General features: G+C 47.3%; 1 protein-coding gene across 1 annotated transcript in view; it reads left to right on the top strand.

Annotated features, from left to right (window-relative positions):
* Positions 1–21836, top strand: part of MYO18B (myosin XVIIIB) — a gene marked incomplete at both ends in the record, with an annotated part of 248379 nt that overhangs the window by 127981 nt on the left and 98562 nt on the right. The window contains one exon of the mRNA XM_080717797.1: positions 10427–10579. Coding sequence (XP_080573923.1) covers positions 10427–10579 — 153 coding nt within the window. The remainder of the gene's footprint in view (positions 1–10426; positions 10580–21836) is intronic.

Below are 21836 nucleotides of genomic sequence, written 5' to 3'. Positions count from 1 at the left end.
CCCGCACTTGGGAGGCGGAGACAGGAGGATCGCGCAGGTTCGAAGCCAGCCGCGCTGGCGTAAGAGACCCTGTTTCAAAAAAATATAAAATAGATCTGGGAGTGTAGCCCAGAGGTAGAAGGGCTTCCAGGAACCCCAGTACCACAAAAAAATAAATAAATAAATAAAAAATAAACTGGTGAACTTAGGGGACTCTGTAGGGCGTACACAGCTACAGGAGTCCAGGGGACCCCGGGAGAGCTCTGGCATGACCCCTGGTTTCCCAGCATGTCATCAGTGCTGCCCTTCTGCCTCGATGCAGGACGGCGAGCCCCGGACCTAACGCTTACGTGAATCACGCGCTCTCTCCAGCTCTGACCATTGAGAACACAGCGTAGATGACCCAGTGAGGGCAGGACTGGGGGCCCCGGTGGGGGTCTCCATGGGAGGGCACTGGCCTTGCAGGCACGGGACCCTGGGTTCTAGCCTCATGCCACCAAGGAAGGGGAAAAATGAAAGTTTCTTATAAATACTGCTAAAATAAATTTCCCATGTAACGGGAACTTCAGAGAAATAGAATGCCAGTTACGGGTTAGTCCCTGAGCCGGAGGTTTTAAATAAATGGTCACGCGAGATGGCCTTAAATGTCTTTATTATGACCTCTGGCAAGCACACGGAGAACGGAGAGATGCGGTTAGTGATGTTTATGCCCCCAGCATCCGGGGCTCACGGGGATTAGGGTTTTGCCATATTTGAAAACTCTGATGTTTTTAAGGAAGTAAAACCTTTTAAAGCCAGTTTGTGGCGTCTGAAAGTCCCTTCTTGATCTTCCTTCCTTCCTCTCTCCCTCCCCAGAGGAAGTTATTTCCTTGAGATTGGAGGATATAATCCCCTTGTGTGTGTGTGTGTGTGTGTGTGTGTGTGTGTGTGTGTGTGTGTTTAAACTTTAACCATATATGGTATATTTGATTTTTTTTTTTTTTTTGGTACTGGGGATTGAACCCAGGGTGCTGGAGCCAGCCAGCGAGAGCACAGGTTCTGAAGTGAGGCGTGAGGATGGAGAATTTTTAATGCCAACGTGGGGGAGCCGCCAGCCTACTATCTCTACTCGTCGACCCCTGTTCGTGGGTCAACATTTCCCACGGGTCGACGACTATGCCTGGGTCAGCATTCTCTACTGCGCCGACGCTCCTGGCCGACGCAGCTTCTGGGTCAATCTCATCTCTACTGCGCCGATGCCGGGTTTGTTTTTCCAGAGGTACTTATATACAGCTACAGGGCAATCAGCATTCTCGTGCCATCACCACCGGAATACAACAGAGACGAATCCAAAACACACACATTACAGGTAGATTCATCAATACCCTCGTGCCATCACCACCTGGTCTTCTCCCCAAACCTTGTTGACTCTGGGCGAAGGGCAGTCAGCTGAGTCAGAGACATTAATCTAGGGGAAAGCCTTAATGGCTCTCCACACCAGGGGCATTCCATCTCTAAGCTACACCTCAAGCCCTATTTTACATTTTTCTTAATAATAGAGTCTCACTAAGTTGCTGACGGCCTGGCTAAGTTACTGAAGCTGACCTCCAACCTGCGATCTGCCTGTCTCCACCTCCCAAGTACTGGAATTCCAGGCATGCACCCAGCTTGATTCTGTACTTTAGTTTGTCCTTCATATATTTTTTTTAAGATTGGTCCAAAGCCAGGCGTGGTGGCACACGCTTGTAATCCCAGCATTCTGGAGGCTGAGACAGGAGAATCGTACTTTGTGGACAGTCTCAGCTCCTTAGTGAGGCCCTTTGCAACTCAGTGAGACCCGGTTTCGAAATAAAGACTAAAAATAGGGCAGGGGCTGTAGCTCAGAGGTCGAATGCCCCTGGGTTTTATCCCCAGACCCGCAAAAAGAAAAAAAATAGGGCTGGGGATGTAGCTCAGAGGTAGAATGCCCCTGGGTTCCATCCCCAATACCATAAAAAAAAAAAAAGATTGGTCCATAAGAGTACCAGCAGCTCTAACTTATTAATTTCATAGAGCTGTTTATTAATTTCATTTCATTCTACACAGTACTCACTTTAAAACGTAAGCCCTCTTCTTCTCTTGGTAAACGTCACAGTCCACATTCTCACTGCTATCATCCAAAACAACTTAGAGGGAAGAAGTTTGATTTGCTCACGATTGTAGTACATTCCAGACTTTCAGTCCATGTGAGGCTGGGTCTGCAGAGCTCAAGGCAGCGGGAAGCAGAGAGAGGGGGAGAGTGCACGGCTCTGCTCTCATGTCTTGGAGGCCGGAAGCCAGAGAGCGAGTGAGCAGGGGATTCAGAGACACAAGCACAGTCCCCACGGCTACAGCCCAGGGACCCACCTTCTGTAGCCACGCCCACTGTGCTAGGTCACCACCCAGTAAGTCTATTACAATGGATTTATTCACCGATGAGATTCGAACCCTCCTGATATCAACTCTGAACATTAATACATGAGCTCCTCGGGACATTCTGTATCTGACTGTAATAGTGGATATATGTTGATATTTATACTTTAAGACACAAGACTGCAGCATGCATTCCTGCATACATCTCCCCATGTGTGTGCCAAGACTTTGTCCTGGGAGTGTGACTAGGAGAGGAACTGCTGACTCCCAGAAATGTACAACTTGGGAAATGTTAAATATCACGTGAATGGTCCCTCCACGTGGCTGCGGCCATTGTTACTGTCACCGGCCTTGTCTGAGGTTTCCTGACTTCACCCTTTCATCAGTGCGTGGCTTTGTTGGAAGTTGAAAATTTCTTTCTCGGCCGGTGTTGACTGTTTCTGCACCTCCCTCGGCACTGTTGAAGCCCTGTGTTTTCACATGGCGCTAGAGGTTTTCTCTATGCAAGCCGCCTTTCCTGTTAATCGTTTATGATCTAATCCATCTTTGGTAGTACATTTTACAAATATCTCCTGTTCCATGGATAGTCATTTCAGTTGCTTATAATGTCCTTCACTTAGTACAAAGTAGTTTTTAATGCAGTAATATTAATCAATCATTTTTATAGTTTGTGCTTTTCTATTGTATGCACATTACAAGACATTGAATTAGGAAAATTTTACCTCTAAGCCAGCCCTTTTTTATTTTGAAACATTATCTCACTAGATTGCTGAGAGTTTCACTACTTGCTCGGGCTGTCTTCAAACCTGCAATCCTCCTGTCTCGGCTTCCTACGCACAGGGATTACAGGCGTGTATCACCATGACTGGATCTTTTCTATCTCTTTTATACTTGTATTGGTGTTTTGCAATGATATATCAGAGTGAGGCTCAGAGTAATAGAAATAAACATGCACACAGGACTCGGTGTGGTTCCCTCCAGAGACCACCGGCGATATCTTAAATTAGCTTTCCTTAACTAGAGTTCAGTTGTTTTTTTTTTTTTTTTTTACTTATTCCTTGAAAGTTGTAAAATTCTTTTTGTGACATTGTTAGGTCTTTAATCCATCTAGAGTTTATTTGGACATAAAGTGTGAGGTAGGACTCTAATTCTTCACTAGGATATGGATAACCTCTGTTTTATTTCACAAATGTGTATTTTGCCCTTTTCTTGTGTGTTTGGGTGTGTTTATGGGGGATGAGGGGTATATGGCTGAATGGTAGAACACTTGGCTAGTATGTGTAAGGCCCTAAGTTCAGTCCCCAGCAATCAAAAAAAAAATTCATAACAAAACCTAATGTACGCTTGTAATCCCAGCATTCGGGAGGCAGAGACAGGAGGATCGCGCTTCTCGGCCAGCCTCAGCTACTTAGTGAGGCCCTCCGCAACTTAATGAGACCTGGTTTCAAAATAAATAATAAAAAATAGGGCAAGGGATGTAGCTCGGAGGTTGAATGCCCCTGGGTTCCATCCCCAGACCCGCAAAAACAAAAACAACAACAACAAAAAAAACCTAATGTGATTTTTATTGAACAACTGGCATTAAAATTTTTTAAAAACATTAAACTTTTATTTTCTACCTAGTGCCATCTCTCTTTACTTACCCATTATTTCATCACTTTTACACTTATAGGCCTTACACTTTTATGTTAGAGTTATTCCTAGAAAGCGTGTGGTTTCCATTTCTGCTATGGCTAGTAAACTATTTCTCTATTTGTAGTTCACTTGGTTATTGTGGCCCCTAACAGGACAATCCACTGTATTGATTACACTGATCTGATACTGTGGCCCCTGGGAATACTCCCCACTGTATTACTTATATTGATCTGGAATCCAGCAAACTTGCTGAGTACATTAGTTTTCATATTTCATCTGTAGGTTCTTTTGAATTTTCTACACTGATAGGCTTTCAATTTGAAATTGAGAATAATTTTGTCTCTTGACCATAAATCAGGGCAACAGGAACATCTCACCAATTTCAAAGGAACATGTTGTGCCTTTTAAATTTTTTTCTTACCTTATTCCTTTGGCTTGGGCCTCTAGTGTAAGAGAGGATGGCAAAAATATTTGGCGTCCTTCCCTTATATGATCTGGGCCTTAGAAGGAATGTCCGCAGTGTTTCGCACGTGCGTGTGCTGGACAGGTAAATTCAGTCAGGTTAAGTCAGTCTTCTTAGCTGGGCATGGTGGTACATGCCTGCGATCCCAGTGCTTGGGAGGCTGAGGCAGGAGGGTCAAAAGTTGGAGGATAGCCTCAGCAACTTGGCGAGATCCCGTTGCAAAATAAAAGGAGCTGATGATATAATTCACATGTAGAATTCTACCTTAAAAGAAATAAAGATAAGAAAGAAAATGAACACGAAGAAAATAAAATTTTAAGCAAAGCCAGGTATGGTAGCCCACACCTGTCAGAGCCCAGTACCTGAGAGACTTAGATAGGAGGATCACAGGTTCAAAACCTTGGGTACCCAAAACAACACAACAGAAGTCAGTCTTCTTCCATTCGTAGCTTTTTTTTTTTAGTATTTTTAAATTATATTTTAATTTAACAAATGTTGGATACTCTCCCTTGCCTTTTATTTAGCCGTGAGCCATCTTTGACTCGCCACCTTCATCTATCAATCTAGTGCGTCCCATTTTAGATATCGCAGTGTATCTTGACCTGTTTCCCAGAGAAATCCTGACTAATCACATCCTTTTAATTCATGGCTCTCATTGCTAACATTTTTTTTCCAGGACTTTTGAAACCAGTATCATTAGATTGATTTACAATTTTCCTTCCTTATATCATCATCGTCAGGGTTAAACTGACCTCATAAAATGACTTTGCGACTATTTTTGAAGTGATTTTTGATAAATCTTGGAACACGTCTCTCTTGAAGAGGTACAATGGTTTGCCGGTAAACCCCGTTTGTGTCTAGTTTCTTTCTTGGGAGCAGAATAAATGTTTGATTTGCTGTCTCGCAATTCTGCAGTCACAACTGAACACAGAATTCAGATATGTTTCTCTTATTGAAGAAATTGCGTTAGTCGATATGTTTATTATTTAATCTGACTTCCCCATAGGCTGGCGTCAAGATTGTTTTCACCATATATTCATCTGGTTTAAAAAAATCATTTTGTGTCAGATAGGCTCCTTTTAAGATCTTAATGTTTAACTTTGAGAGTTTTGCTACCTTTGTGAGCCATCCTTATTGGAGATTTACCTACTAAGCTTGTCCAAAGGACCAACTTTGTCTTCTATGTTTTCATGTTTTATATTCATTGATATGTCTTTATGTTGATGTCTATATTGATATGTCTTTATGTCTTTTCCCTTTACTATTAATTTAGCCTTTTTATCTATTTTTGGTTTCAATGTTGAACATTTTAACTTTTCAATATATTTTTGCCCCATGAACATTTTTAAGAATCATATAAACCAATTTAAAAAAAATGTTTTAGTCTATTTAGGACAACGTATTTACCTTGAATTGCTATGTTAGCATCCTTACATGCCAGGGGTTTTATAATATCTCTGCGCTTTTCTCATTTAACTTGCAAATTATTTATGAACTAAGTCTCAGGTTCATTAACATTTGAGGTTATTTGGAATAACTTTTTAAATGTCAATTTAAAGGCATTTTGGACAGATAACATGGAAGAATGCTTAATATTTTTTCCTTGAAATTGTTCATATCTCTTTGTGGTCTCATTTCATGGTCAAGTTTAATAAAGTGCTAAACGGAAAAGAATTTAGCTATTTTTAACACTTAGGGTTCTATAGGTGACAAATGAATCAAGCTGGTTAATTTTATTTTTTTAATATTACATGCAAAATATAAAAACATAAATCATAAGGAAAGTATATGTGACTATTTATTTATTTATTTATTGCGGTACTGGAGATGGAACCCAGGGAATTCTACCTCTGAGTTACACCCCAGCCCTATCCTTTATTCTTTTCTGTGTGTGTGTGTGTGTGTGTGTGTGGTGCTGGGGATGGAACCCAGGGGCCTTCTACCTCCGGGCTACACGCCCAGACCTATATTTTTATATTTTATTTGGAAACAGGGTCTCCTAAGCCAGCGCGCGTGGCTAGCTTCGAACCTGCGCAATCCTCCTGTCTCTGCCTCCCAGGTGCGGGGATTACAAGCATGCGCCACCGCGCCCGGCTAACAGCTGGATAATTTTAATTCGATATTGTAGACTTTTCATAGGAGAATTTTATTCATTTACATTTATTGTAATGATGCATGCATTTGAAATTGTATTTTCTTACCTTGTGTTTAGTGCTTGTTGGGTTTTTTCTGTCTCTTTTCTTTGCTCTTCCTTTGTGCCTTTTAGAGAGATCGATCTTTCCTGTGTGTGTGTGTGTGTGTGTGTGTTATTGCTGGTTTAGAATCTGTAAATTGCATGTCTTTTTATGGTCACTCATAGTACTCAGTCATAATTTTTTCTAACGCTCCTTTTTACCCTATACTATGAGAGCAAGACATTAGTATTTTCTTCCTAAAATAAAAATGAGGTTCATAAAGGTAACGCAACTTGTCCAGGATCATATGCAATCAACACTCTAGGATTTGAAAAAAAATATATATTACTTGAAACGCAACTTGTCCAGGATCATATGCAATCAACACTCTAGGATTTGAAAGAAAATATATATTACTTGAAAATCCATAACATAAAGAATCTAACACCATGATGTTGCTTAAAATTGGTAAGGTTCAATAAGTTATAGTGGTACATGCCTGTAATTCCAGGCCGAGACAGGAAGATCGCAGGTTCGAGGCCAGCATCAGCAGCATAGCCAGAAACTCTCAGCACCCTGGTGAGACCCTGCTTCAAATAAAACATAAAATAAGGCTGGGGATGTAGCTCAGAGGCAGAATGCCTCTGGATTCAATCTCCAGTACCAATATATAAATAAATAAATAAGAAAGAAAAGAGAGAAAGGGGGGGGATGTGTGTGTGTGTGTGTGTGTGTGTGTGTGTGTGTGAGATTAACTAAAACTGTACTCTTGTGGACCACAGTGTTATCAGGCAGTTCATTTCTGCATGATTTACTATGTAGCTATCAACGATACATTTTTTTCTCCAAGCCTCAATTTCCCCAACTCTACAGGGCCTGAATTATCCCTAACGCTGTTTCCAAATCATATTTCTGTAGTGCTGAGAGGATTCTTTGACGATAGACATTTTACAAATGCCCCGAACAATTTTCCTTTATGATTAATGGGGAAACAATTGAGGTTTGAATGTAGCTTCCCACAACAACACTAAACATCATTTAGATTTATTGGTTAATTATTCACCATCTTCATCCAAATTTGAATCTTTGGGCTGCAAAGCAGGGACTCTCAGAGTGACATTTATTTCCCATTAACCTAATGAGCATTTTTTCCCTCTTCTCCTGGAGCACAATTCATTATGAAGGGGAGGACAACTTGGTCTGGGATTTTGTTGTGAGTCCTATCTGCAATGCTCCCTCTGGAAGGGACAGGGCGCCAGCCTGCTCAAGGGCTTCCTGGCGGTGAAGATCACAGGATCTGAGCCATCTCTGCCACACGGTCAGTGCCAACATCAGGAAATGTCCCTGGTGCCAAATTGCTCCAGAAGAGAACGAAAGGCACTTTGCAAGATGTGTGCAGAGTAAACGCAGATACAAAAATAAAAGTAAGGTAAAACAGATAGCAGTAAAAATCTGGACTTTACGGTAAGTGGGTCTGGGTCTGGGTAGCATGTCCACCAAGCACCATGGCACGGCGCTTAGGGACTTCCCTGCTGTGCTGAGCGCTGTGCCTCAAATCCCTGCATAAGCTTCTTAAAAATGGTACTATCTGTATCAGTTTTATCAGCTATAACTTCATCTCCACATGACAGGGCATACTGGGAAGCCCTGAGTAATTTATTTTACTCTGTGACACCCCGGCTGTAGCATCGTGCCCATCACCCAAGCGCAAGCACCAGGCTGCTCCTTCTTGCAAATGCCTTTGTTCACGCAGCTCTCCTGCCTGGCATAATATCCCTGCACCTCCCCTAGCTGGGAGGAGCGTGCTCCTACCTCCAGATCCCGTCCCACCCTGAGCAAGACAATGATGCTCCTCTGTGCCTTCACAACACTTTTTTTTTTTTAGTTAAAGAGAAAAATGCACCTCTCATAGGACATCTTACTAAAATTACCTCTTCCCAGGCAGAAATGCTCCATATAGAATCACAGGCCAGCGTCTTAGCTTTACCAAAGCAATACATTCGAGAAAGAAATGTGGCTGTATTCTAAGAACCATCTCATTTTTCAAAGACTTCAAAAGCAGCGGTAGAGAAACGGTGACATCGCATCTGCAGAGGCGCATCTTCCGCCATCGGACAGTGCTCACGACCCTTTTTATTTGCAAAGCGCTCGACAGCAAGCGCAGTCCTCTGCTATCCATTATCACACGGAATCCTTGCTTTATCTCAGCACAACAGCAGGGATTATTTTCTATTCTCTCTTCTTTTAGACAAGGAGACTCAGAGCCAGGGAGACATAGTATAACTTAGTCAAGGGCCCCACCAGCAGCAAATGGTGATCTGGGGTCTCAAGTGTAAGCCTCTGTCTCAGTTCCATAGAATATTCTGGGACATTCTGTGCATCCTAAGAGATGGTTAGCCTTTGATACAAAGGCACGGATTCCTAGTATGTAAAAACCAATTCCTGGGGGTTGGTTTTATGGTACTGTACCCCATTTTCTTTATTAACTCCACATCTTATTGAGAGTATCATGTTCTTTGCTTTAGTCTCTTGGAAAGCCCAGGGAAGAGGCTGTTGGTTTCTTCTGGGAATTCTCTGTGTGTGTGTGTGTGTGTGTGTGTGTGTGTGTGTGTGTGGTCTTGGGGATGGGACCCAGGGTCCTCTATGTCTGGGCTACACCCCTGACCTATTTTATATATTTTATTTGGAAACAGGGTCTCACTAAGTTGCTGAGTGCCTCACTAAGTAGCTGAGGTTGGCTTTGAACCTGTGTGATCCTCCTGTCTCATCCTCCCAAGCGCTGGGATCACAAGTGTGCACCACCACGCCTGGCTCTTCCGGGAATTCTAATCCAATGTGACTTATGTCAAGTACTGTTTCTTGGGGAGACAGAGGGCTTCTGGCGTGCCACGTGACTCTGAACCTCCTGTTTTGTTCACTGATACGTTGGCTAGAGTTACTGGGAGTAAGTCGTAAGGCTGTACCTTCATCTTCCTGGTGCTTGGTCTAGGAAGTGGTTCATTCCTGTCCCTTGACCCCTGCACCCCTGTCGGTAGAATTCTGGGGGAAGGAATGTGCCTGCATGCTCACTTCTGGGCCATATTCCCTCTGCAGAAAATGACCTCACTTGTCTGTTCTTGTACTGGTTCAGGGGGACCAGCTCAAGGCACAGAAATGCTCTGATTTCTCCAAAAGGAGCACTTTGGCTATCTGGGGACGTCACATTCAGGCAGAGAAGCAAAGTATCCCCCACATAATGTAGATTGTCGTCGACACACATGTCGAGAAGCATGCTCTAGCCTGTGTGTGCAGCTCAATACATTATCGACACACTAGACAACACCAGGATGGATAATATTAATAGTCCTCCGGAGTCCCCCTTATCCTTGCTGGTCCCTGGCTATCCTGACCTCTCTAAATAGAGTCTGTCCAGCTTCTGAGACTCTCACCCGGCCTGGGAGTCTCTTAGGAGAGGAGCAAAGTCCTCCTGGTGGCTTGCAAAAGATGCAGCAGACGGACTCTGGAGCTGGTCAGCTGTGATGACACTGTCAATGAAGACTCGTCTTTCTTGTTCGCTGACTCTGGTCCAGGCACAATGCTAAGCACGTGTCTCGTTTTTGCAGTAGCTCCGTGCAGTTGGTGCCAGTCCTGTTTGGCAAATGAGTAGGCTGAGGTTCGGGGAGGAGACGGGTCTTGTGTGAAATCATGCCGTATGAGCGGCAGGGGCAAGATGCGGACCCAGGGAACTCGTTTCTGGAGGACTCTGACACCCCAGCTGCTGCCTTGCCCCCGAAGCTCACCCACTAGCCTTCCTTCTGCTTCCCAGATTGGCCACCGGGACTTCGATGTGGAGAAGCGACTTCGGAAGGACCTCAGGAGGACGCACGCGCTGTTGGCGGACGTGCAGCTGTTGCTAGCGACCATGGAGGATGGAAAGACGTCAGTGAGCAAGGAGGAGCTGGAGAAAGTGCACAGCCAGGTGGGCATCCTGGGTCCCCTCAAGTCCTGGGCTGGGAGGATGCTGTCATGGGAGACAGTGCAGTCAGTAGGCCACGGCACCAACTCCAGCTTTCAGAGACCTGCAAGGAGATGGGCACTTGTGAGTCTGGGAAAGCCAAGACAGATAAAGGAATGAGAGAACCTGTTTCCTCCTCCTGAGGGGAGGCAGAGTGTGTCTGTGTGCAGAGCTTGAACAAACTGGGGCTGGGGGGCTGATGGCAGGGGATATGTCTGAGCTCCATGATATCACAGCTGGGTATAAAACAGTAACAGTGCCGATGTACAGTCAGCTCCTGTCAACATCAGTTATGACACACTGGCCATCTACCTGCCTATCCAGATGCCAACGATGTTGATCAAGTTTCCTGTTGACCTCTGCCTACCACTTTCTGGAACCCCAGCCTCCATATGCCGGTCTTCTTTGGCTGCCATCACCTGGTGTCTTTAGGATGGCTAAGCCCAGTGTACATCATCTTACTTGTTTTATACCCAGCCCTGGTGCCATCTTTCTCACATGGGAAGTGACTGGGTTGCAGAGAGGTACAGTGACTCCCCTGAGGTCCCACGGCTAGATGGCAGCAAAACCAGGATTCAGATGAGTCCACAGTACCTGTCTTCTGTGGAGGAGGCCTGTGGGTGGATGGGCCCTCAGCAGACATGTTGAGTGTGGCTGTGTCTGCTGTAGAGCGTGGTTCATGGCAGCTGGTGCTGAGTGATGTGTGTGGATCCTGCGGCAGGGGAGACGGCTCAGAGGTAAGTAATGTAGCAGGGAATGAGTTGCTACTGGTCCCCTGAGGGATCTGAGAGGCCAGCGAGGTTCTGAGCCCTGCTTTCAGTGCTGGGTTCATCATTTGGTGTCTCCATGTACGCCGCACATTTCCTATGGATATCCATTTGTGCTGAGCCCTGCTGGGTCCACCTCCTTTCCTGCTAGGAGGGACCCTCCCCTCTATCCTCCTCCTCTGTCTTCTGTCTTTTGGCCTCAGCCAGGGCCACCTTCAAGACCTCCGACAGGCGGTCTGTACCTTTGAGACTGACTCCCCAACCACACCGTAAGTTCCTGAGGCAGGAGCTGCACTGCGTCCTCTCCTAAGCTTCCCCCAGACCTTTGCACACAACGGATGCGTTTCCACTGAGTTCAGTAGGCTTGTTACCTTCTTTTTAGAGAAGAAGAAAGCGAGGGTCAGAGGCCCAAGGTCACTTAGCCACTCAGAGGCAGAACCAGGCCTGGGAACCCTGGGAACCCATGTTCCCCGACTCCAAACCCAGTGCTCTGCCCTGCAGCCCCTGGCTGAAGAGCTCAGGATGGCCAGCACGTCCCTAGGAGGAAGGGAGAGGCAGCGGGAGGCTGTGGAAACAGGCATTTCCTCCTTCTCCTGTCCTGGCATCAGTTTCTATCCATCAAATAAAACATTTAGAGTAGGCTAGCGACCTTCAGAAAAATACTAAACTCAGACCTTGTTCCAATCTCCCCATGTCTTTATTAACACCCTCTTCCCGTCCCAGGTCCCAGCCCAGGACACACCCCGCGGTCAGTTCTCTCATCTGCCGTCTCCCTGCCGGGATGGCTCCCTGCCTTCCCTGGTTCCCATAGCACATCCTCTAATCCAGCTTCATCTGATGAATGAGACCACATTTGTGGTTTTGGGGAAAGAACGACAGATAGACAAAGCTCCCTAAAGCCAGAAGACATATTAAGGCCCATCTGTCTCGGAGATGCTATGAGCCTCCCATCACGTATCAAGCCATCCTCTACTGGGGTGGCCGGCCATCCTGGCTCATCTGGGACTTTGCCGGCCTGGGCCAGCCCTCGGTCCCAGGCAAACCAGGCGGCTGGCCATTTTCTTCTCCCCGTGGCTGTGTTAGAAAAGCATAGCCCCCTGTGCCAGAGGCATCCCCTTCTTTAATCGTCATGAGACCCCCAGGGACGGGAGGCACTGAGGCACCCATTTCACAGACTAGGAAATTTGGTCTAGCGGTTGTGATTGGGGTCGGCAAGATGACTTGGCAACCAAAGTCAGAGCCAAGATTCAAACCCCAAACTTTGATTCTGCACGTCGCACCTGCAGCTTCCTATGCGTCTCCCTGCCTACTTGGCCGAGCAGGTGCGCAGGGCCCACTGGATCCCTCGGGTAGGCATAGACGCACCTAGAGTCTACGCCATGCTCTTGGCAGGGGAACATGTGCCCGGCTTCCCTTCCACCGCCGCAGCTGAGCCTCCCTTCTCCGCAGGTGAACGTGCCTGCAGGGGAGCCACAGTGCTTTTTGGTCCATTTTTCTTCTTTTTCCCTTTGTAGAGAGTATTCATAAGAACTCTCTCTCTGCAGGGCGAACACTGTGTGTTCTTGGGAAGTGGTGGTATTTAACGAAGCCGGCTAGAGCAGAATCAAAGAGCCTCATTCTTCTGAAAGTTCTTCTTCCCCGCTCTCCGCATCCGGCTCCTATCAAAGGAAACCCACAGCCTTGGCTTTCTGATGCGGTTGTCATGGAGATCGTTATAAAGATGGGCTGGCGTGGACCAGAGGTCAGGCCACAGTTGCTTCAGCTCACAGCACTTGTGTCCCGGATGCCTGAGTAGAGCCGGGCAAATAAAGTGGCAGTCACACTGGGCATTGCTGTCTGCCCCTCTGATGTGTGGCATTTGTCTTTAGCCTGAAGGCTCTTGGGACAGAGGCCAGGGGCACAGGCAGGTGGGGGAGGGAGAGGGAACCACCTAACCTTGTTCTTGGCTGCTTCTTGAATTCTGGGCGTGGCGCTGAGCAAGTCTGTGTATCTATCTGTTTACATATCCATCCACTGGGTCTGGCCAGCTCCTGGGTGTCACGTGATGTGTTGGAGAGAGGAAGGCTGCTGGGAAAGGCAGGTGTGGGCTCCGCCCTCGCGGGATTTGCATCTGATGGAAAAGACTATGATACACGTTGGTGGAGCCATTCTGCACCTGAATTTGGGGGAGAAGAGAAATGATTGGGGGTCTGGGATGGAAAGTGCAGGGGTGTCTCTTTTAAAAGCTCAGTGGCCAGCTCTGCTGACTTGGGAGGAGGAGGAGGAGGAGGAGGAGGAGGAGGAGGAGGAGGAGGGAGAGGAGAAAGAGGAGGAAGAGAGGAGGAGGAGGGGAAAAAGAGGAGGAGGAGAGAGGAGGAGGAAGAGGAAGAAGAGGAGGAGAAAGAGGAGGAGGAGAAAAAGGAAGAGGAGGAGAAGGAGGAGGAGGAGAAGCAAGAGAAGGAGGAGGAGGAGGAGAAGCAGGAGGAGGAGGAGGAAGAGGAGGAGGAAGAGGAGGAGAAAGAGGAGGAGGAGGAAGAGAAGGAGGAGGAAAGAGGAGGAGGAGGAGGAGGAGAAAGAAAGAGGAAGAGGAGGAGGAGGAGAAAGAAAGAGGAAGAGGAGGAGGAGGAGGAGGAACCAGAACACACAGGGCCTGGAAGGTTTAGATCTTACTCCAAACATGGTGAGAAGCCATTGGCAGTTTTTTTTTAAAATTTATTTTTATTGGTGAATTGTAATCATACATCACATTGGAATACAAGACTTGAGAGGATATACAAGCACACATCATTCAATTAGCCCTCATCCAGTCCCCATCCCATTTCCTCCCCCTCCCTCGATCCCCTGCTTGTTTGGTGATTAACTTTGATACATGTGTTTATGTACCTCCTGCGTTTTAAAGAGGCTCCATCCTCCCCTATTCCATACCCTCTGATTGGTCACCTTAATTGCTTCACTATAGGGCCCTTTCTATAGCTCGACCACTTCCTGTTGCCCCTTTCCTCCTAGTTATTGCTGATTAGGGTAAGCATCTGGTTTTAATTTTCTGCGATATTTCTCTGTGCATGCCGCATTGCAAATACCGATCCCACTCTTGATGGCCCCAGTTGTGGCCTGGCTACCCGGTGGACTGATCCAGACCTCGCTGGCTCAAGCAGCAGCCTTGCCTCATGGGAGGCCCCGATTCTGGTCTCACTGGCCCCCACACCGGCCTAACCCCTCAGCTGGCTCCAATCCCGGCCTCAGAGGCCCCAGCACTGGCCTTGTCTCATGGCAGGCTCCGATGCCGGCCTTGCTAGCTCCAGCACCGGCCTAACCCCTCGGCAGGCTCCGATCCTGGCTTCGGAGGCCTCAATAGCGGCCTTGCCTCACGGAAAGCTCCGATGCCGGCCGCTGGCCCAAGCACCTGCCTAACCCCTCAGCAGGCTCTGATCCCAGCCTCGGAGGCTCCAGCACCGGCCTTGCCTCACGGCAGGCTCCGATCCCGGCCTCGCTGGCCCCGGCACTGGCCTAACCCCTCAGCAGGCTCTGATCCTGGCCTTGGAGGCCTGAGTAGCGGCCTTGCATTGGCAGAGTTTGAGCAGCACGCAGGAGCACCCCCTCCATGGGTTAGAGGACCACTCTTCTGGTTGGAGACTAGGTTTCAGAGGGATAATGGGAACCTTTGGCAGCCGACACACCTTCCGGGGCCAGAGGCAAGGGTCCCCTGGGTTGGCGGGTGTTATGGATGGCAAGAAGGGATAAACTTGGGGCTCACTGGCGGGACTTGCAGGTGAGGTTTGGTAACAACAGTGAGCCCATTATTTTGGATGGTCTTTGCCACAGCCCCCGCAGGTGGCTCTTCCTGGGTCCAACCCATTTTACTAGAGAGGATGCAGGCCCTGAGAGGCTGAGCGCAGTACCAGGGGCACACAGCAAGCCACGTCTGGATGCTGTGAACGCCAGCAGTTCCACACCCGGGCAATCTGGTATGCCTGGTTAGTGTACTGAAGATATTTCTCAAGCTCCTGTTATGTCCCAGCTTTTCCTTAGTGTCTTGGCAGTGCTGAAATAAATGTAGCTGCACTTCTGAGAACTAAACCACCGATTTCTAGATTCCACCCCTACATCCTCTTATCCCCTCCCCCATTTGGCATTTGGTATTGTTGGGGTATAAAGTGCCCAGGTTGTAAGGGTAAAGGGGGTAGGGCTGGTGACGGAGGCTGGAACCAGCTCATGAATACAGTTTAGTGAGCCTGGCTCAGGAGTTTGGGCTTGATCCCTGGAGTGATAGGGAGCCATAGAAAGCTACTGATCAGAGGAGGCTATGCCTAGAAGGGCTTACAAGAAAAATGACCAGATTCTATTGTCCAGTCAGCACAGAAGCCTGGATGTGCTGAATACCAAGCTCTATAAGACTGTGAGTGGTGCTTTGGTGACGGGACCCCAGGGGGCATTCTACCTCTGATCTACACCCCCAGCCCTATTTATTATTCTTTATTTGGAAACAGGGTCTCACTGAGTTGCAGAGGGCCTCACTAAGTAGCTGAGGCTGTCCGTGAACCGCAATCCTCCTGTCTCAGCCTCCTGAATGCTGGGATGACAAGCGTGAGCCTCCACGCCCGGCTCCTTGAGTGGTTTTCTTAGAGCATTTTCTCTCTGTGTGTACCCCAAACCCACAGCCCCACCACCTTGAACCCTAAGAGAATCATGGGGCTCCTGCCCATCCCAAACACAGAAGATGCCTGCAGCCCTGAAGAAACAGCAGCCTGTGTCTGGGGTTCAAAGCCTGCCTCGGCTGTCCAGGAGCTCCTGGGAGCTAGTGCGAGGCCTCTGCTGCCCGGGGACCCCAGCTTCTTACCTCCTAAGGGCACGATGCCCTCTGCCAACTGCATTGATAGAAACAACTTCAGACCTTATATCTGAAAGAATTTTTTAAATGTAAAAACTCTATGGCACCCATTTAAAAACAGGACATCCCATTTCTGGCACCGGACTTGTGCTCCTGGTACCAGAGATTGGAAGACCGTGGTCTCTGGGGTCACGATTTGTTAAGACTTAGAGGACCAGGTGGGCATGTCGAGGGGTGGGGTCAATCTAGTGACATCTGTTCTCTCTGAGCCCATGACTAATTAATTCCCATGAAATGTTTTCACTGGAAACAAACTAATTCGGAGCCAGAAGCAACCCCAACAACTGAGATAGGTAATTGCTGTAATCACTGCTAGTAAATAACGTCTGTGGATGGCAGATGCCCGCACCTGCCTCCAAGAGCAAAAGGGACCCAGGAAGGTGAGCTCCGCCCCCCCGGGGCCGGGCTCCGTGGCTCATTTTTTTTTAAAAAATTTCTTCTCGTTCCCTTTTGATTCATGACTTTGACCTTTGTCGTCGCCCCAAAGGAAACATTATTTGCTTTCTGTGCAATAGAGAAAGGTTTGCACTAAGCCCTTTAGTCAATTATTTGATTCATGCTGGAAGCTGTATTCATCCATTCTTGCTAAGAACAAAGCTGTCCCCAAATCTCAATCCCTGCCCCCACTAAATAGCTCCGAGAGCTGCCCCTCCTCCCTCTCCCTGCCCTTATCAAAGACCACCTGTAGCTCCTGTCTCTAGGATCCTGCTGGCCTGGGGTCTTGTCCCTGTGAGCCTGCCGCCCCTGACTTTTGAAGAGAGAATGCCAACATTCATTGACTTATTTATTTATGGCGGGGCTGGGGCGTGACCCTTGCATAGGCTAGGCAAGGCCTTCTCCACCAAGTTGCATCCCCAAGCCTGAGGATTTTAAAATTTAAATCAGAGCTTGGCCCTCTGTGTTCAAAATGGATAAAGGACGTCTTACTGCCTCCTCTGAGGCTCAGGATGGCACACAGTCCGCCGCCTGCCCGGCTACCATTTGTCATCAAGAGGTTTGGTATCCTTCCACACCTGTTTCCCTTCACCCAAGCTGTGCGTCTGCCGGGCTCTAGTTAAAGAAAAAGAAAGACTTTGCCGGGCGTGGTGGCGCACACTTAGAATCCCAGCATTTGGGATTAAGGGGGGGAGATTGCAGTTCAAGGACAGCCGCAGCTACTTAGGCCCTCTGCAACTCAGTGAGCCCCTGTTTCAAAATAAAGAGTAAAACATAAAGCTGGGGGTGTCGCTCGGAGGTAGAATGCCCCTGGATTCAATCCCTAGTACCATATTAGCAAATCAAAACCAAAAAAGAACTGCGTGTAATGGGCCATGCCTGTGACCTCGGTACTTGGGAGTTTGAGACAGGAGGATCACAGGTTTAAACTCAGCCTGAGCAACTTAGTGAGCCTCTCAGCAACTCAGCAAGACCCTGTTTGGAAATAAAGTCCTATAAAATAGGACCGGGCATATAGCTCAGAGGTAGAATGCCCTTGGGTTCCACCCCTTGTACCACAAGAAAGAAAAAAAAAATTATCCAAGGTCACAAATGTCATAGTGGATAATGCTGAGATTTTTATTGTTTTGTTTGAAGATTTAAAGAAGTTTATTAGAAAGATAGAAATACAGAAAATAGAAATATAGCTCCATACCAGACTGGCATGGAGGGGTGACTCGAAATGAATACACCCATAGTGCTGAGATTTGAACCCAGGGAGTCTGGCAGTGGTCCCAGGAGGCTAACCCAGAATGGCTATCTCGTGTCAGGGCCTCGCCTCCCTCCCGGGTCCCTTCCTTCTTCCGTGACTCCCAGTTGAGGATCCTGGCTCAGCTTCAAAGCTCACTCGGGCCTGGAGCATCTTCCGGACCATGAATTCCCAGCGGTGATCAAGTAACAGCCCAAGGTCCCCATTAGTGCCCGAAAGACTGATTGCCCTGGCTCCGTCCCCAGCGCCCTTAATTGGGGGCATTTGTCACCGCGCGTCAGCCCTGCTTCCAAGAGACATCGCAAGGAATTAATAAGCCCTGGGAAGATGGTCCAATGAGGGCCTTTGGTGTGCACGGCCACCTTGGGGCCCCCTCTCCCCAGCCACGACCATGGAGCAGGTGGCCTCACTCTTGGCTTTATTTGAAGAGACTTTTTTTTTTTTTTAAAGGATGATGTAGGGGCGAATCGATTCAATATTAACACAGCCTCCTGCCAGAGGAGGTAAAGACCGGAGTCGTAACTGGTCCCAAACATGGATGTCCCAATTTGCCAGCAAATAATCAAGGTTGTGACGGATGGTACATCACAGGCGGGAGGCAAAGTGGGTCTTCTCCCTGAAGGGGCCGGTCTTGGTTGGCCGAGGAGGGAGGGCCAGGCTGCCCAGCCCAGCGGGCGGCCGCCGCCATCTTAGGGAGCTTAGACCGACGACCCCTGCCAGCCAGGTACTAAGTTCTGTAAGGCCACGGCCTAGTTGTCCCTCTTAAGCCCCCTCATTGGGTTCCCGCCGGCCTGCCTTCTGTGTGTGTGTGTGTGTGTGTGTGTGTGTGTGTGTGTGTGTGTGTCTTCATTCTAGGGATTCCAGGGATTGAACCCAGGGCATAGCTCTGAGTTATGCTCCCTATTTTATTTTTTATTTCCAGTCCAGTCAGGGTCTTTTTAAGTTGCCACACCTCAGACTTGTGATCCTACTGTCTCAGCCTCCTAAGTACTGAGATTACAGGTGTACGCCACCATCCTGACAAGTTTATCTGCTTTGGGGGGTGGGGGTTCATCAAAAAGGAAAATTCTACAGAGTTAGACCAAGTGGGATTTTTTTTAATGGTGTGTGTGTGTGTGTGTGTGTGTGTGTGTGTGTGTGTGTGTGAGTTACTAGGAATGGGACCCAGGGGTATTCTACCTCTGAGCTACATTCCCGGTCCTATTTTTTTGTTCTTTTTATTTTTTATTTTTGAAACAGGGTCTCACTGAGTTGAGAAGGGCCTCGCTAAGTAGCTGAAGCTGTCTGTGAACCACAATCCTCTGGTTTCAGCCTCCTGAATGCTGGGATTACAAGCATGTGCCACCATGCCTGGCCAAGTGGGAGGGGGCGGGGGAGGGACCTTAAAACAGGCACAATAGCACATGCCTGTAATTCCAGTATTTGGGAGGCTGAGAGAGGAGGATCATAGGTTTGAGGTCAGCCTCCGTAACTTAAGGTGAGCCTCAGAACTTGGTAGTAGCCTATTTCAAAATAAAAAATAAACCGAGCGTGGTGATGTTTGTAATCCTAGTATTCGGGAGGCTGAGGCAGGAGAATCGCGGCTCGCGGACAGCCTCAGCTACCTAGTCAGGTCCTCCGCAACTCTGAGATCCTGTTTCAAAATAAGGAATAAAAAGGGCAAGGGGTATATCTCAGAGGTAGAATGCTCCTGGGTTCCACCTCCAGACCCACAAAAATAAAATAAAATAAAATAGGACTGGTTGGGGGTGTAGCTTGGAGGCAGAATACCCCTGGGTTCAATCCTCAGAATCTCTATGTAAATATGAATACATATGTTTGGGTTCTGGGGATTGAACTCAAGGGGTGCTTGGATGCAGGAGAACTCTACCACTGAGCCGAATCCCCAGCCCTTTTACTTTTCTTTTTTTATGAGACAGGGCCTCACGAAGTTGCCCAGGCTAGCCTCGAACTGGAGATCTTCCTGTCTCAGCCTCCCTAGTCACTGGAATTTTGGTGTGTGCCACCATGCCCAGCATCATTTAAAGAAAAAATGTCTTTTCACGTCTTATTTGCCAATCATGATGAGCTATTTTGTTTGTTTTTGTAGGGCTGGGGGTCAGACCCTGAGCCTCACGCGTAGTAGGCCAGCTCCACCCCTGAGCTCCCCTTCCAGTGCTCAACATGTCTCTGTGTTTGCTCCCCCACCGTCTCTCTAAAATTGAGCTTCGGCATAATTTGTAAAAGAGATGAAGTCCACGCCGGGCATGGTGGCGCACGCTTGTCATCCCAGCATTCGGATAGGCCGAGACAGGAGGATCGCGGTTCGAGAACAGCCTCAGCTACTTGCTGAGGCCCTCTGCAACTCAGTGAGACCCTGTTTCAAAATAAAGAATAAAAGATAGGGTTAGAGATGTAGCTCGGAGGTAGAATGTCCCTGGACTCCATCCGCAGTACCGCAGAAAGAAAGGAAGGAAGGAAGGAAGGGTTAAAGTCATAGCAAACTTTAATCAGATCAAAATAAAAAAATGTAATATTGATATAAATCCAAAATTGGTAAACTGGGCCCTCGACCGGATCCAGCCCGCCTCCTATGCTTGTCTTATTTTGTTTGGTTTTGTTTTATTATTGTCCACGAGTAAAGAGTGTTGTTTGATGTTTGAAAAGGATTGCGCTTACATTGAACATATATTCACATATATCCAATTATATATATATATATATATATATGTTCATTTATCTGTGTATATATATTCATACACACCCAAACATCCCATTTTACCTCTATTTTCTGCCAGGTCTACAATATTTAATATTTGCTCTCTGGTCCTTGTAGAAGACATTCTCAGATTTCTGGTGGCCTCTGCTGCCTGGTCACATTTTTCAGCTGCCCCCTCCGCCCACCATGTCCTTTGTAGCAATTTTTTTTTCTTTTTTTTTTTTTGGTGGTACTGCGGTTCCTGGAAGCCCTTCTACCTCCGGGCTATACTCCCAGTACCTATTTTTATATTTTTTTATTTGGAAGCAGGGTCTCTTAAGCCAGCGTGGCTGGCTTCGAACCTGCGCGATCCTCCTGTCTCAGCCTCCCAAGCGCGGGGATGACAAGCGTGCGCCACCGCGCCTGGCCTTTGTAGCAATTTCCCTCAACAGTCAGAGTCCCTCCCGGGAGGCTCAGCATCCTGATTCAGTTTCAGCAGACCTTCGTCCTTCCATCTTGATCATCTGTTTCGCTGACATAGTTTGCGGATTGCAGCCCGTTAGGTTATTGAATGTGCCTTGATTTGAAGCCCATCTCTCTGGTTTCAGAGCCGCATGGATCTGTGCAGGCCTGAGGTCCCTGGGACACGGGGCTTTCAGGTCCCAAACAGGGAAAGACTAGGCGTGTTGGCGCACACCTGTAATCACAGTATTGGGAGGCTGAGACAGGAGGATGGTGGTTCGCAGCCAGCCTCAGCTACTTAGCGAGGCCCTCTGCAACTTGGTGAGACCCTGTTTCAAAATAAAGAATAAAAAAAATAGGGCAGGGGTGTAGCTCAGAGGTAGAATGCCCCTGGGTTCCATCCCCAGTACTGCAAAATAAATAAATAAATAAATTAATTAATTAATAATAGGACTGGGGGTATAGCTCAGAGGTAGAATGCCTCTGGGTTCAATTTCCAAACATACACACACAGACACACACACACACCATATATATGGTGTATATATGGTGTGTGTGTATATATACATATAATATGTGTATATGTGTGTATTACATGAAAACTTATATATGGGTTATAAATATATACATGCACATATATACACCCTGGTGTATATATGTGCATGTATATATAACATATATACACCAGGGTGTATATATGTGCATGTATATATAACTGCATATATATGTATATAAATACTTATATATGTATTTATGTATATATA

Source organism: Muscardinus avellanarius (assembly GCF_963383645.1).
Source record: "Muscardinus avellanarius genome assembly, chromosome: 21".
Taxonomy (NCBI): domain Eukaryota; kingdom Metazoa; phylum Chordata; class Mammalia; order Rodentia; family Gliridae; genus Muscardinus; species Muscardinus avellanarius.
The sequence above is the reverse complement of the archived record's forward strand: the minus strand, read 5'-3'. Positions and strand labels throughout refer to the sequence as shown.